Source organism: Podarcis muralis, chromosome 16 (genome assembly GCF_964188315.1).
Source record: "Podarcis muralis chromosome 16, rPodMur119.hap1.1, whole genome shotgun sequence".
Taxonomy (NCBI): Eukaryota; Metazoa; Chordata; class Lepidosauria; order Squamata; family Lacertidae; genus Podarcis; species Podarcis muralis.
In genome coordinates, this window is record NC_135670.1 from 22634435 (window position 1) to 22647747 (window position 13313).

At 42.9% G+C, this 13313-nt stretch overlaps 1 protein-coding gene across 10 annotated transcripts in view; it reads left to right on the forward strand.

Annotated features, from left to right (window-relative positions):
* Nucleotides 1–13313, forward strand: part of CIT (citron rho-interacting serine/threonine kinase) — a 107006-nt gene that overhangs the window by 49252 nt on the left and 44441 nt on the right. For 9 of the 10 annotated variants that reach the window (XM_028710768.2, XM_028710772.2, XM_028710770.2 and 6 more), the window contains 6 exons: nucleotides 1426–1521; nucleotides 3334–3450; nucleotides 4662–4771; nucleotides 5849–6023; nucleotides 7955–8152; nucleotides 11870–11923. In XM_028710768.2, coding sequence (XP_028566601.2) covers nucleotides 1426–1521; nucleotides 3334–3450; nucleotides 4662–4771; nucleotides 5849–6023; nucleotides 7955–8152; nucleotides 11870–11923 — 750 coding nt within the window. The remainder of the gene's footprint in view (nucleotides 1–1425; nucleotides 1522–3333; nucleotides 3451–4661; nucleotides 4772–5848; nucleotides 6024–7954; nucleotides 8153–11869; nucleotides 11924–13313) is intronic. The other variant, XM_028710775.2, reaches the window with a different exon arrangement.

The following is a 13313-nucleotide window of genomic DNA, read 5'->3' on the forward strand; positions in this document are numbered from 1 at the left end:
CCAGATGGATCAGCCTCAGCGCTGCCTTGTAGCATAGGAAATTATCCTCACTCTCTCTAGTTGATGCTGACAACATCCTTGCAAGCTGGTGCATATAGTAGATGGGCCATAGCGGTTGTTGATGACAGCAGTCAAGAAAACGGAAGTTCCATTTTAAAGCCGCCACGCTTATAGTGCAAGCTGTGGTTTTGGGGATCTATCCAAACTGGCAAAGAAATGTCTCGTTTGCAAGCAGCTTTAGACACACTTTTTTTTTTAAAAAAGGTGGGATTCCCTTTCAATATATTCTCACATGCCTCTAGATGAGCTGTCCTAAATCAGGGTATCTTCCTATCTCCTGAGCAAACTCAAGACCTGGAAACCGGGGATCCCTTTGGAGGAAACGGTGAGGAAGTAAATAAATAAACTTCCTAAATTATTGGGGAAATGGGCACCATACCGTTTCTCTTGACTAAGAAAAGATCCCGTTCAAACTGGGATCTGCTCTGAAAAAGACTAAAGCTAGACAAGTGAGAGAATTGCCAAGTATACATTTTGTCTGAGGTTTTTTGGAAGTGTAGGTGGATGCTGTCAGTGGCTATGGTAACGGGCGAAGAACAATCCTTTAAAATTATTTATCTTTGCCTCTGAGCTTATATTGACTTTTAAGTGGCTACTCCTCGACTCGGGAAGGATCCAGACACACCCAGAAGCACACAGATATACACTATAATACTGATTGTAAGTTAAATATGAAGCTGCACTCTGTGGCCTAGAAGGAGATGCTCTGGATTTATTTATTGAAATAAGGGCATTACATTCCAGGCCTTAGATTCAAATATCTCACTTAGATTGTTGAGTTATTTATAAAAGTATTTAAATACCACCCTCGCATAAAATTTCAGGTTGACATACAGCAATAGAAAACCATAAAAGCCATTAGAAATACTGCAAAACAATCATTAAAGTGGCTGGCTTCTCAAGAACATGTTTAAACAGCTGCATACTATTTATATACTTTCATGAATATGCATTTCAGGCATTTGCTTCTCATGAATGCAAGTAGATTCAGTAATGTTTCGAACCATTCAGTGACTTCTTGATGGCATCACTTGCCAAAGGCCTTGAAAGCTGTTTCAACCCTTCTTTTGTGTGTGCAGGCTGTTGAATCAAGAGAGTGAGTGAAATCAGTTTTGACCTGTGCCCGAGCAAAATAATTGTAGCCTAAGTCTCTTTAAAAATGTGCACTTGTGTGACAGCGTGTGTTGTTGCTGCAGCATCTGGAAAGAGCCATCCAAATGGGGCGTTTGTCTGATGAGGCCTGACCTGTAATTGTCTCCCCCGGAGCAAGAAATGCGTAGTTTGTGGTGTGCATTTCGTGAGTGTGCTTGCGGTGCCATTCCCCCTCTTCCTTAATCTTTGATACGTTTAAACCTTTGTTTCCAGGAATTAGAAGAGAAGCATCGGGAGGCCCAGCTCTCCGCGCAGCACCTGGAGTTGCATCTGAAACAGAAAGAGCAGATGTATGAAGAAAGGATCAAAGTAAAGATACCTTTTTTATCTTCAGGCATGCTTAAAAGATGCATGGCCCTCTGCACAAAACCCCAAGTAGTTGTGCTTTTAAAATTTCCAGCTTCCTTCTCCCTCGCTCCTGCACTTCTGAGGCATTGTCTCTGTCTCTCTCAGTGTTTGGAGCGGGTAAACATGCTTAGTTGACTTGTTCTGTCATGCTGGTGGTGCCTTGTGGTCGGAGATGGTTGCTTTGCAGGTGTCAGAAGTAGTTTTGCAATGCTATTTGATAAAGTAATGCTTATTTGTGAAGTCTTAAAAGGCCAAAAATCAGAAAGGGGGAGTGAGGAAAGAGTTGCTGTGTTTGGGTCACATAACTACAATGGTACCTTGGTTCTCAAACTTAATCCGTTCTGGAAGTCCGTTCCAAAACCAAAGCCCGCTTTCTCATAGAAAGTAATGCGAAATGGATTCATCTGTTCCAGACTTTTTAAAACCCCTTAAACAGCAGTTTAACATGAATTTTACTCTCTTAACAAGACCATTGATCCATTGATCCATAAAATGAAGGCAATAAACAATGTACCGCATTCACACAATCAATCCATCAATCAATCCATCAATCAGTCAGTCAGTCAGTAGCTGAACATACCTAGTAACCGGAAGGAGTGTGACCTCTTTAACAGAGGTGGCCCCAAGCTGCTTTGTGCAGTGGGTTTTGGGAATTCTTACTGGCAGAGTGAGAGACAGTTCTGGTCCATGGAGCACAAATTGCTGGTGGGAATTTTGAGCAGCTTCAGCTCTCCCAAGTCAGCTCCAGTAGGTCAAATCTGTCTCCTACTTCACATTTATTAGTTCCCAGTAGTGTCCCATGTTCATTAAGGGCCCAACTACTCAAAAGTATAGACTCTTTGTCACCCAACCCTCGCCTTGTCTTGGGAGGCGACTTCAATGCCTGGATCGGCATTGTTTCCCCACAAAATACAATATTATCTGGACTAAACTTGGAGGACGAACCTGAAATCTGTCAGAGGGCAGCAATGGACACCACCTCTAACCGCGCTGGGAAATATCCTTGTGAACATAACCTTTTGTTATGCAATGGGCACGGTCAAGGGGATCAAGAGGGTTATTTTACTTTTATCTCCCCCAGAGGATTTACTAGCACCATAGATTATATCCTAACTTCTAATAATGTGCCAATTAACCGAGATACCTTCAGGATAATTCCCAGAGCTGAAAGTGACCACTTTCCACTTGAGTTATCTCTGACATCATTAGTTTCTCCTGCCTTTCCCAAATTACTGGATGTTCATTAAGGGAAGAATGTTTCATTTAACATAACATATGTGAGCAGAAGAAGCTGCTTTAAGCTGCATTAGGCCACTGGCCCGCCTGGTCAAGTAACTGTCTACTTTGGCTAACAACGAGTACCCAGGGATTTAGGCAGTTGTCATTACTGATCCTGCTACTTCAGTTCCTTTAACTGACAATGGCGAGGACTGAACTTGGGAGCTTTTCGTACACAAGGTTTGTGCTCTGCCTCCATGCTACGGCCCTTTTCTTTGAAGCGAGAAAGGAGGAAGGGCATAGTGCTTTGCATAAGACTCCTGCCCCAAATCCTAGAGATCTACTGCCAGTCAGTGTAATATAGACAGCCCTGTGCTAGATAGACCAGTGGTTAGACTTGGTGTAGGTCAGCTCCCTTATATTCCTAATGTTTGCCATAGGAAAAGATTCAGGCACCAAAATGTCTTGTGCCAGCCTTAATTCTGGAACCGTCCACTTGATGACTGGCAATAGGCACGAAGGAAGAAAGTAAGTATGTATTTCTTTTTCTTTTAGGTGCTTGACCATCAGATGAAAAAAGATCTTGCAGACAAGGATGCGCTCGAGAACTTGTTGAGAAAGCATGAGGAAGAAGCCCATGAAAAATGCAAAATTCTTGCAGAACAGAAGGCAGTATGTGAAGCTCCGATTTACTTACAAACACAAACAAGCCGGGATATGCAGTTGTGGTTTAAAGTTGGCTTTCAAATCCTGGCTTGTTTGGAAGCTGTGAACTACAGTTCTTGGTTTGCGTGTAATGGGAAGCTATGGTTAACTTGCAGCTTCCTGGCTTGTCTCCCCATTCACTCGATGGGGCTGTGTGTGGGTGAATGGAGCTTGTGTGTATCTTGGCTTATTAAGCCAGAATTTGTTTTCCACCAACTGGGCCTCTGTCAGTCAGTGTCACTAGGGTGACAGTGTGAGAGAAAAACATATCCCTCTCAAATCTCTCCATGCCTTTCATAATTATATAAACCTTGTCATATTACTACCTTGCTTGTCTCTACCTTAACCTGTGCTGCACAAGAGCTTGTGTTGAAAGACGCCCTTATATTGCAGTGTGGTGTCCTAGATCAGCTTTGCTTGAGATGCAGTCAATGCACTCATCCTAAATGCTTATTTCTAGAGCAGCAACTCCTAGAATTGGGCCATTGAAGAGCTTCCTAAGAGCAGTTTGAGAGAACTGCATTGTAAACAGCTTCTGTGTGGTCCTTAGCCAAAGGGCTTGTTTGTGCTAAATTGGGATCCCTTGAAATATGTCCGCAAATATCCAAGGGGTAGTGTGCTCTTAATCTAGTTTTAATTTCCTGTAAAAATAAATATGAGCAGATTATTGTTGGTGCCTCTGTATGGGAATCCCCGTTTGGCTTTGCTAAACCGGACATGCTCCATATAACTGTGACTGCATTCCCCAGCTTGAATAATTTGATCTGTTTCAGCAAGAGACCATGCTATATATTCATATCTGGAGAGAATTGCTTTGTTCTGAAAGAAGCACACACAGCATTTTTCAAATCCCCATGACATCAGCTTGTCTGCAGGAGCCCTGTGCACATGTGCCGTGGAATGCCTGCATACAGCATAAGTTTCTGGGGAGTGCTGTAGGGTGCACACACAACTAACATGAAGTGATGAGTAGCTTCTGAGCCCTTCTCCAAATTAAGAATGTGTCCCAGTTTTGCATGGCAAAGGAAGTTCAGTAATGGTAAGTGAGCTTGTCAGCCACCACTAAACTTATTATGTAAGGAATCCTTGCTTAAGCCTCCAAGGAACCTCTGGGCTCTTCAGAACATAGTTTGAAAGCCACCCTTAAGTCATATTAACTGTAGGTATCTTTCTTTCAGATGCTCAATGCCATGGATTCAAAGATTAGGTCTCTGGAACAGAGAATAGTGGAACTGTCTGAAGCTAATAAGCTTGCAGCAAATAGCAGCCTATTTACGCAGAGGAACATGTAAGCATGAAGCTGTCCTTTGGCTCACAGCCCCCTGGGGAAGTTTGGAGTGCCTGTAACTGCTAGTGAAACAAGCCCTTTTCTGTGCTTTTCATAAAGAACCGATGACTCGAGGGCATTTTTCTAGCTGAAGAGAAACTCCCTGAAATCTCCACTGCCTCCTGTTCGGCTACTGTGTCTATTAGCTCTTGCTAGTCAGAAATGTCCCTTTGGTGTGAGGTGCCTCAGTAACCTTTCCCTCTTTTTTATTTTTTGGCATGCCACTTGATTAATTTTTGCTTTAAATTTTCATTTTCAGTTCCCGAACCTCTGAGACATTTTCTGAGCGAGGAAAATTGAGATTACGCAAATTTCTTGTGTGCGCAATGATAGCTTTAGGTAGGAGAATTAACAGCTGTGACTTGTATCCAACTAAAATTCTCTTCAGAGGAGACCCATTGAAATTAAAGGACATAGTCAAGCTCATTTGTTTCATTGGGTCTACTCTTGAGTAGGATAGGAATTGGATACAGCAGGACAAACTCCTGAGGCTTTTAGTTATATAGCAGGGGGAAAGCAGATACTGTATACTACTGTTTCCAGGCGTGTTGTCAGTATTGTAGTTGTGAGCAACATTAAGTCACAAGGGGGAGCAGCTCTTAAGGGTTGCTCTTAACTTTGAGCATAAGAACCAATGGCCCATCTAGTCCGGCATCCTGTTCTCACAGTAGCTGAACAGATGCGTATGGGAAACCCTCAAGCCAGGACCCAGGCACAAGAGCACTCTCCTCCCATTTATCCTGTGGTTTGCAGCAACTGGCATTCAGTTAGCTTGTTGTCCTAAAGCCCAGTTGTAGGATTAGCTAATTTTCATTGGGGAAATGGCCAGATATTTTTGTGATTAGGGAGAAGACTCAAGTTACATTTGTGCTCTCATTACCTTTTCAAAATAAAAGTGTTCATATGATTGGATGGGGTTGACTCTGCTGATGCATCAGCACTCCTGGCCTAGGGAGCCATTTCTTCTGCACCCCAATGTAAGAAAAGGCTTTTGGCCAGGACTAGAGTACATCTCCCCCCCCCCCCCCCACTTTTCAGGAAAGCCCAAGAAGAAATGATTTCTGAGCTCAGACAGCAGAAATTTTATCTGGAAACTCAAGCTGGAAAATTGGAGGCCCAGAACAGTAAGCTGGAGGAACAGTTGGAGAAAATCAGTCATCAGGACCACAATGACAAGGCTCGCTTGTTGGAGCTGGAGACTAGATTGCGAGAGGTAAAAGTTTGCTTGCCAATGTCGGTATTGCTGCTGCTTCTATAAATGAAACTGAATTGTCTAGCTGGCACTGGCAAAATTGGCAGTGTGGCAGATTTTCTCTGTCCTTGTGGTAGCTCCAGGTGAATGAAGGTGAAGCTTCTCAACCCCCTTGAACAGGATGATAACTGTGGAGTGTCTGTTCATAACTTCAAGATGAGACTGCCTCTTGTCATGGGAGAAAGTGGGGTGACTGCTCAACATGATTATTTTAGGTCTCATTGGAACGGCTTTCACAGGGCTGTTTGGGCATAGTTTTCAGTGGTACGCAGAGTAGATCAATCTGTAATTTGGGTCTGAAGACTAGCTAGACAGGTGACTCTTTTTTCCTCATTGTATATTTTAATGTTGGCCTCCTTCAGAACGGTACATGAAGCTTTTTCTAGGATGACATCCTTAAAACTGCATGTTAACCTACTTGGTTGCCATAAACATCTGACAGGTTTAATTATTCAGAAGTGGCAATGCTTACGGCAGATGGAAGATCAGTTTTGGATTTTGAAAATGTGTTGCTGACGCTTTTTGAACTGCAGCCGAAACAAGAAATGACAGAGAGAGAAACTCAACAGCCTGCTTAGCTGGACGTTTAGACAACTACAGGCGGCACCTCACTTATGTGCGATCAGTTCACTTCTGACTTATATACTCATGGTGCTGGAAAATAAATAAGTCAGTTCAAACCCAGAAATGGTGGGAGAGAGCCGTGAGTCCTTGTGGCCTCCCCAGAGCCCAAAGAGGACGTCAGTGTGGGCAGAGGAAACCCCAAAGTGACCAGAGGCACAGCGGGACTTTGTTTACGCTGCTCAGCCTCCCCGCCTAACAGCTGATGTACAGGGTAGTGCAGCAGCAACAGCCGCTTTCCTGTGCATCCTCCAGCCTCCTGCCAGCCCCAGAGTTTCAATTCTAGTTGTGGATACTTTTGGATACAGTATTTTTGGTATGGGTTGAAGAGAAAGTGGCATAGAGGGGGTTTAAAGGGTATTTAGACGGTGCTCCCCACTTTACACGATCTATGCACACACTGTGTGGTGGAGAATGTAACCTCTGCGTAAGTGGGGAGCCACCTGTATTAGATGATATCCTCACTGTCAAAAATGTAAATTTTCTAAGATATTGGCGTCCCATAGTATTAGGAAAGAAGAAGTGAAAATTAATGTTGATCTGTGTATGGAGAGAGGCAAATATTCTGAGGGTGGTTTTCATTGGAGGAATGAGCTGCAAGGAATGCAGGTGTTGTTGAAAAGGGATATGAGAGTGAGTTAAGGTGTGTGGGGGGGGGGGGAGAGCTTTCCAAATGAAAGCCTGTTCTTGCATGTAGTTGAGCAATTCATGTACATCTGGCCACATGGGTGGTGGGTTGTGATTGTCACGGCATAAGCTTTTGTGGACCAGAGGCCACTTCAATAGAGGTGTAGTATGATCCTTGGTATACGTTTTTCAAAAAATAGAGCTGTCATGGTAACATGTAAGAAAAGCAATTTGTGCCAATTCAGGTTAAATGTTTGCAAAATAAGCCCATTGAACATGCATAGCAGTGGTAGTTCATGATAATTCACTCAGCAGTGCTAGGATGATTGTGTTCAGGTCTGTAGCAGGACAGGAAACCACTATCTCATTTCAGACCCAAATAAATTCAGCTATTTCACCCTTTGAAATTCCTCCAGAGAATGACAACCGCCAGATCAGAAGCAGAGTATCCAGGGAGATTAAAATGTTCTCCTTCTGCTTTGTGAATATTATCCTATCTGATATCAGATTTATGCCCAGGTGTTCCTCTGCATGGAGATGACTTTTTTGTCCTACATAAACAGCAGAAGGACATTGCTGAAAGATCTTAAGCAAACTTCCATTTTGAAGTTCATACGTATCAATACTGTATTTAAACTCTTCAGGTTAGCCTTGAACACGAAGAACAAAAATTGGAGTTGAAGCGGCAGCTTACAGAATTGCAGCTCACCCTCCAGGAGAGGGAATCTCAGATTTCGGGGTTGCAGGCTGCCCGCGCAGCCCTGGAAAGTCAACTCCGGGAGGCTAAAACTGAGCTAGAGGAGACCACGGCTGAGGCAGAAGAGGAGATCCAAGCTCTGACGGTAAGCTCCAGAATTCTGGGCTGGTGTAAGGAGCTGTGCCCTTGAAGCATACGATCCAGTGATGCTCTTGGCTGGCTTGAAATTGTAATATTGAAATATACCCTTGGTTGAGAATGATCATCTGCAGATGGCTTAGCTTGATCTGTTTTGCTTTGCTTCATCTTATGTCTCTGATGTTTGTTGACAATGTGCTCCTAACAGATCTACACTTTTTTTTTTTCATATGGATCAGCCTCCATAGATGTGATGTTTTTCTTCGTCTGGGTTTGTCTCTTCAGAGTAAAGGAAATATGCCTGATCAGGCATGGTGACTTCCTTTTAAGGACTAGAACGTTGCCATTGTTTTACTTTCTACTTGTCATCTGGCACATTCAAAATTTAGATAGTCATTTTGGGTTCAGTGAAAGTACCCATATATGGTGTCTTCAAATTCCTCCTTTGGGGCACCAGTCTCATTCCTTCTACCTGTTTCTTTGAAACAGGAGCACAGCTAAGTGACATTGAGAAGAAGTATAACTCCATTTCTGTTGCCATTTTGAAACCCAGTCCAGACACAAAGGCTTTTACATCCAGGCCTTTTTAGAGGAGGGGAAGATGATCCGTTGGTGAATGATCTTTCGGAAGAGTTTACCCAGCATAACATGAGGATTGTAGCCAGCTAAGCTTTGTACTCCGAGTAGACCCATCGAAATTAATGGACCTAAATTAGCCACGTCTATTATTTTCAGTGGGTTCACAAGCCGTGGACTAACATTGGAATGCTCTGTTTTAAAGAGTGCACCAAGAGCACCTAAAGTCCTTACGTGAGTTGAGATGCTGTCCTGAAGCTGTAGAAGGAAAAGTTGGGAGAGTGAATGATCAAGGCTTCTGAAAGGGGGAAGAAATGCCTGCAGTAGACTTCGTCTCTGTGCTCTGAATCATGCCTTGATATCAGAATATAAACTAACACTGTACTCAAGCGGGGCCTGCTCTTATCCAGTATTCCTTGGATTTTGAAACACCATGTGCTCTGCCTTTCATAACTACTTTAGGATTGTACAGCACTGGCATTGAAATATCCTGGTTTAGAGGCAAGAAGTGCGACAAAAGAATCCCTCTGTAACCCTATTCAACCCCCGAAAGGGCAGTAGCTCTAAGAATTGGTGGCAGCTTCATGTGGATTTCCCTTCAGATAATCCAGTATAGGGCATTGATTCCTCAGCCTCCAAATACAGTATATTATTGAAGTACAATGTCTTTATTTTCATGGAAGTTTGGTGACATTCTGCCAATATATATATAAATTAATGGTCAGATTTAACTTTGAAAAAGACTGGTTACAGGTAAGTAACTGATGTTTCAGAACCATCATTCCTGTGGATTTGTGTCCCTTTTTTCACAGAAGTACTGAGATTTTGTTTAGGTGGGTGAGGATTCTCTTTAATATTGTAGTTTCATGCTGCTGTGCTGCCCCGTTTTTAAAGGAAGCTGGTGAAATAAATGTTGCCTTATACTTGTTCCCTAACAAAGGTGTCAGTTGTATATCTTACTATGCAGAAATAGTGAATCCTTCATTAAGGTACTCTTTCATTTTTTATCCCCTCCCCTGAACTGAACCTAAATGTATACTATATGCTACTGATTTTTTAAAAAAAGATCTTGCCCTTGCAAAACAAAAACTCAAATAAACAACTATGTGCTTTATGAAGCTGGATCTTCACTTTAAGGTTTGCCAAATTGTTGGGTGGTAGAGATTATTAACTCCTGCTTTGGCTGCCAGCTGTGGCTTCGTGCATCCAGCAGTGCTGGAAGTGGGCTTGTGTCTCAGTGGATGCTAATGAAAGGAGCAGTGTCTTTCATTAGGGACCCCTTTAACCGCTTTTGCAGCTGTACCTTGGGGCTTGAGGGGTTAAGCAGTAGACCTGTGCATGTATTGCTTGTGGTATTGGTATCCTGGGGAAGGAAAGCCCGACCTCTTCTGCGTTCAGAGATGCACATAAGCTGAGTGCTAACTATTAGGAAATGCAACTGTACTAGCGCAGGAAACTTGTGAGTAATGAATGCCGTGCTCTATCCCATGAGTGGTCAACCTGAGGCATGGGTGCCATAAGTGGCACAGGCACTAGGAGTTTGTGACACTCCTGGACTGAAGCCCAAAGCTCCGTGGGTCATGTTAGAGAGCATAGGGTGACTTTTCACATGGGTGGTTGTACCGTAATGCTTTCTGTAATGCGATTGTCCAAAGTTACCTAGAATCTATAATTGCATTGCCTGCTCCCAAACTAATGGAACTTGGGGCTCCAGAGAGACGCTGATGCTCAGAGTAGAAAATGCTGGGCCAGTTGGACAAATCTATAAGGAAGCTTTCCATGGGAAAGGGTCACAGTGCGGCTTGGAAACGCCCATAGTGCCAACCTCTGCCATGCTGTGCTGCTGCCTGCTCTCTGGCTCAGTGGATGCGAGGCAAAACCTAGCCCAATGGTTTCTTCGTTTTTTGGAGGGTGGTGGGAGAGATCTACACATGCGCTGTAGTGCCTGTTAGAATGGCAATGTCTTGTACGTTGGACTTCTGACACACTTGCAAAAGGTTGGCCACTGCTCTGCTTCTCTATCCGATCTTTTCCAGTGCAGATACGGAAATGTGGAATACTTGGCTTCTAGGCCAATAGAAACAGGGGCATGCTGTATGAGATGATTTTACTTAGCACTAAAATGACAACCTGCATTTCCTCAAAAGAGCTCCTGTTTCAGTGTAATGATTCAAACACCCCATTAAGAATTGGGTATTAAAGATAGTGGAATGCTGGGAAGGGGGGAGGCGGGGTCTCGTTTGAGCCTTTTTCAGCTGATTGGTGGAAGAAAAAGTTCATTTTCTAGTCATTCACTTCAGACTTGGGTTGAGCAGCTTTTCCGCCTTGGGTGTCTTGGGAATGAATGGGTTGGCTTGAATAAAGAAGAAATGTCCAATGAGCAACCAGTGACCTGAGAGTCCCTTTGCTGCGGCTTGAGACTGCCTCAATCGGACTGATGGGAGAGGGTCCAGTGGCTGGAAGATGAGCTTTGTCTTTGTGTCACACTTTGCTTGCAAAAACACTTATAACGGTGCATGCCTTTTCGCAGTTGTCTTGAAACGAAATGCTTCATGTCTTTGAATGTTAGACTTCCATGATCCAAGCAATAATAAGCATAAAATTATTAGTTGGTTTGGTCACTCCTTGGGGAAGGCATCAGGCTGCTTGTTAGGCTTGTGGTTGTGTGGCTGAATTGCTTGGTAAGTTTGCCTAATCTCCATGATAGGCTTTTCTAACACTTTGTGTTTGTGTGTGGACTCTTCAATACATGTGTAGGGTTTATTTATTTATTTTTAAATCCCATGAAGTAGTAGCTCAGATGTGGAAATAAAAAACGCAAGGCAAACCATTTCAAAACTCTTTATTAAATGGCAACTACCTTCTGAAGGCCGCCGAAAAGGAATACTTTGGCATTTGCCACGAAGCAGTGCATTCAGTTGTACATTTAGCTCCAGTAGCTGAGAACACGGAAGCATGAGGATGCCTTAAGTCGACACAACGTTTGGTTCTTTTGTCCTGGTAGCATTCATAGTCTGCAGCATCTGCCTTTTTTAACTTTGCTTGCTGGTAGATTGTTCTGCAGTTCATTTAGAAAGAAAGAAAACAGCTGTTGGATTCGAAAAGTAATGTATGAAAAAATTGATGATCAACTTCTTACCTCCTTTAGGCTCATAGAGATGAAATCCAGCGTAAATTTGAAGCCCTTCGTAATAGCTGCACAGTGAGTATTAAATACGGATCATTGAATTATTTTGAAATTAAGGAGAAGGAAGGAAAACAATCTTAATTTTGCTCCTTGAAGACAAGGGTTCATGACATGGCCTTTTGCTTTCAAGGAGTTAGCAGGACCAAGACTGATTGGATTGCTTCTTTAGATCTCAGGTGAATCTCAGCTTAGAGATTTTATCCTGATTTAAAATTGACAGTGTTTCTCAAGTTTTTGAAGAAGCCAGTATGAAATCTCATTGTAGTGCAGCTAATAAGAATGGTGTAGCAGCTGCAACAAGTGATGTATATCTAGAGATAACATTTCCCCCCTTACAGGTGAAGGGAACTATCATAGTACAGTAGGATGGAAAGGCGAAGGAGGGCATTTAGCTGGGCTCAAATGTTCCTAATATGTAGCCTGACTACCAAATGACCTGTAGGCTGCAGCAGTGGCAGTATTTCATCTGTATGTAAGAAACGGTACGTACACTTGTCACATTTGAAGTGCGACATGGGTGTGCCAATAAACAGATCAAGCAATTGTTGCATGTAGTCTTATTTTCCATTACTGAGGTGTGTAACGGGAAGTAGCCCTAAAGTTCCCCACAGAACCATGCATGTAGATTATTGTTTTCAGTTTCCTGCCATCAGCATTTTGGTGAGCCTCTTAAGGCTCCTTGACTGCTTTTCAAGACCTCTACATTTTGTGCAAGTGAACAACACACACACACACACACACACACACACACACACACACAGAGAGAGAGAGAGAGAGAGAGAGAGAGAGAGAGAATTTTCCTCGTAGTTTGCCTTCAAGATACAGATCCAAAGTGGTCTGCCTTGAAATAAATATTTTTTAGGAGTTGAAATGTCTCTAGTGTTTTAGATTTTTAAATCAGAAAGCAAGTAAGTAAAAGGAGGAAAGGCTTATGGCTAAGCACTCTCTGTAAAAGAGGTAAGTGTACCCCAAAAGTAGTAACAAAGCAGCTTTTAGAAATGGAAGATTCCCTCCTTTATCATCTTGGCTGCTTCATGTACTGGATTTCTTCATAAAATACATGCCACCAAAGGATCTCCTTTCACACATCATGCAGTATGATAGAAAGAGCTATACTACAGCTATGTGGCTCCAAATATCTCTTACCAGTTTGTGTGTAACCTTTAGCTGTTCTTTAAGTTAGCAAAAAAAAAAAGTGCTGGTTTATGCATGCATATTCATCATTTGATGACCGCAACATCAGGTGGTGATTTCAACCTGTGGAAGGGTCTGTTGCAGGCACTACACCACAAACTGAACTGTCACATCACTGTATCACCTCAAATACAATGCTTTCCAGTTCACACATTCAGCTGCTTTGTTGTCTAGTGTACATTTCAGGTATTGGAGGTTATCCTCGCTAAAG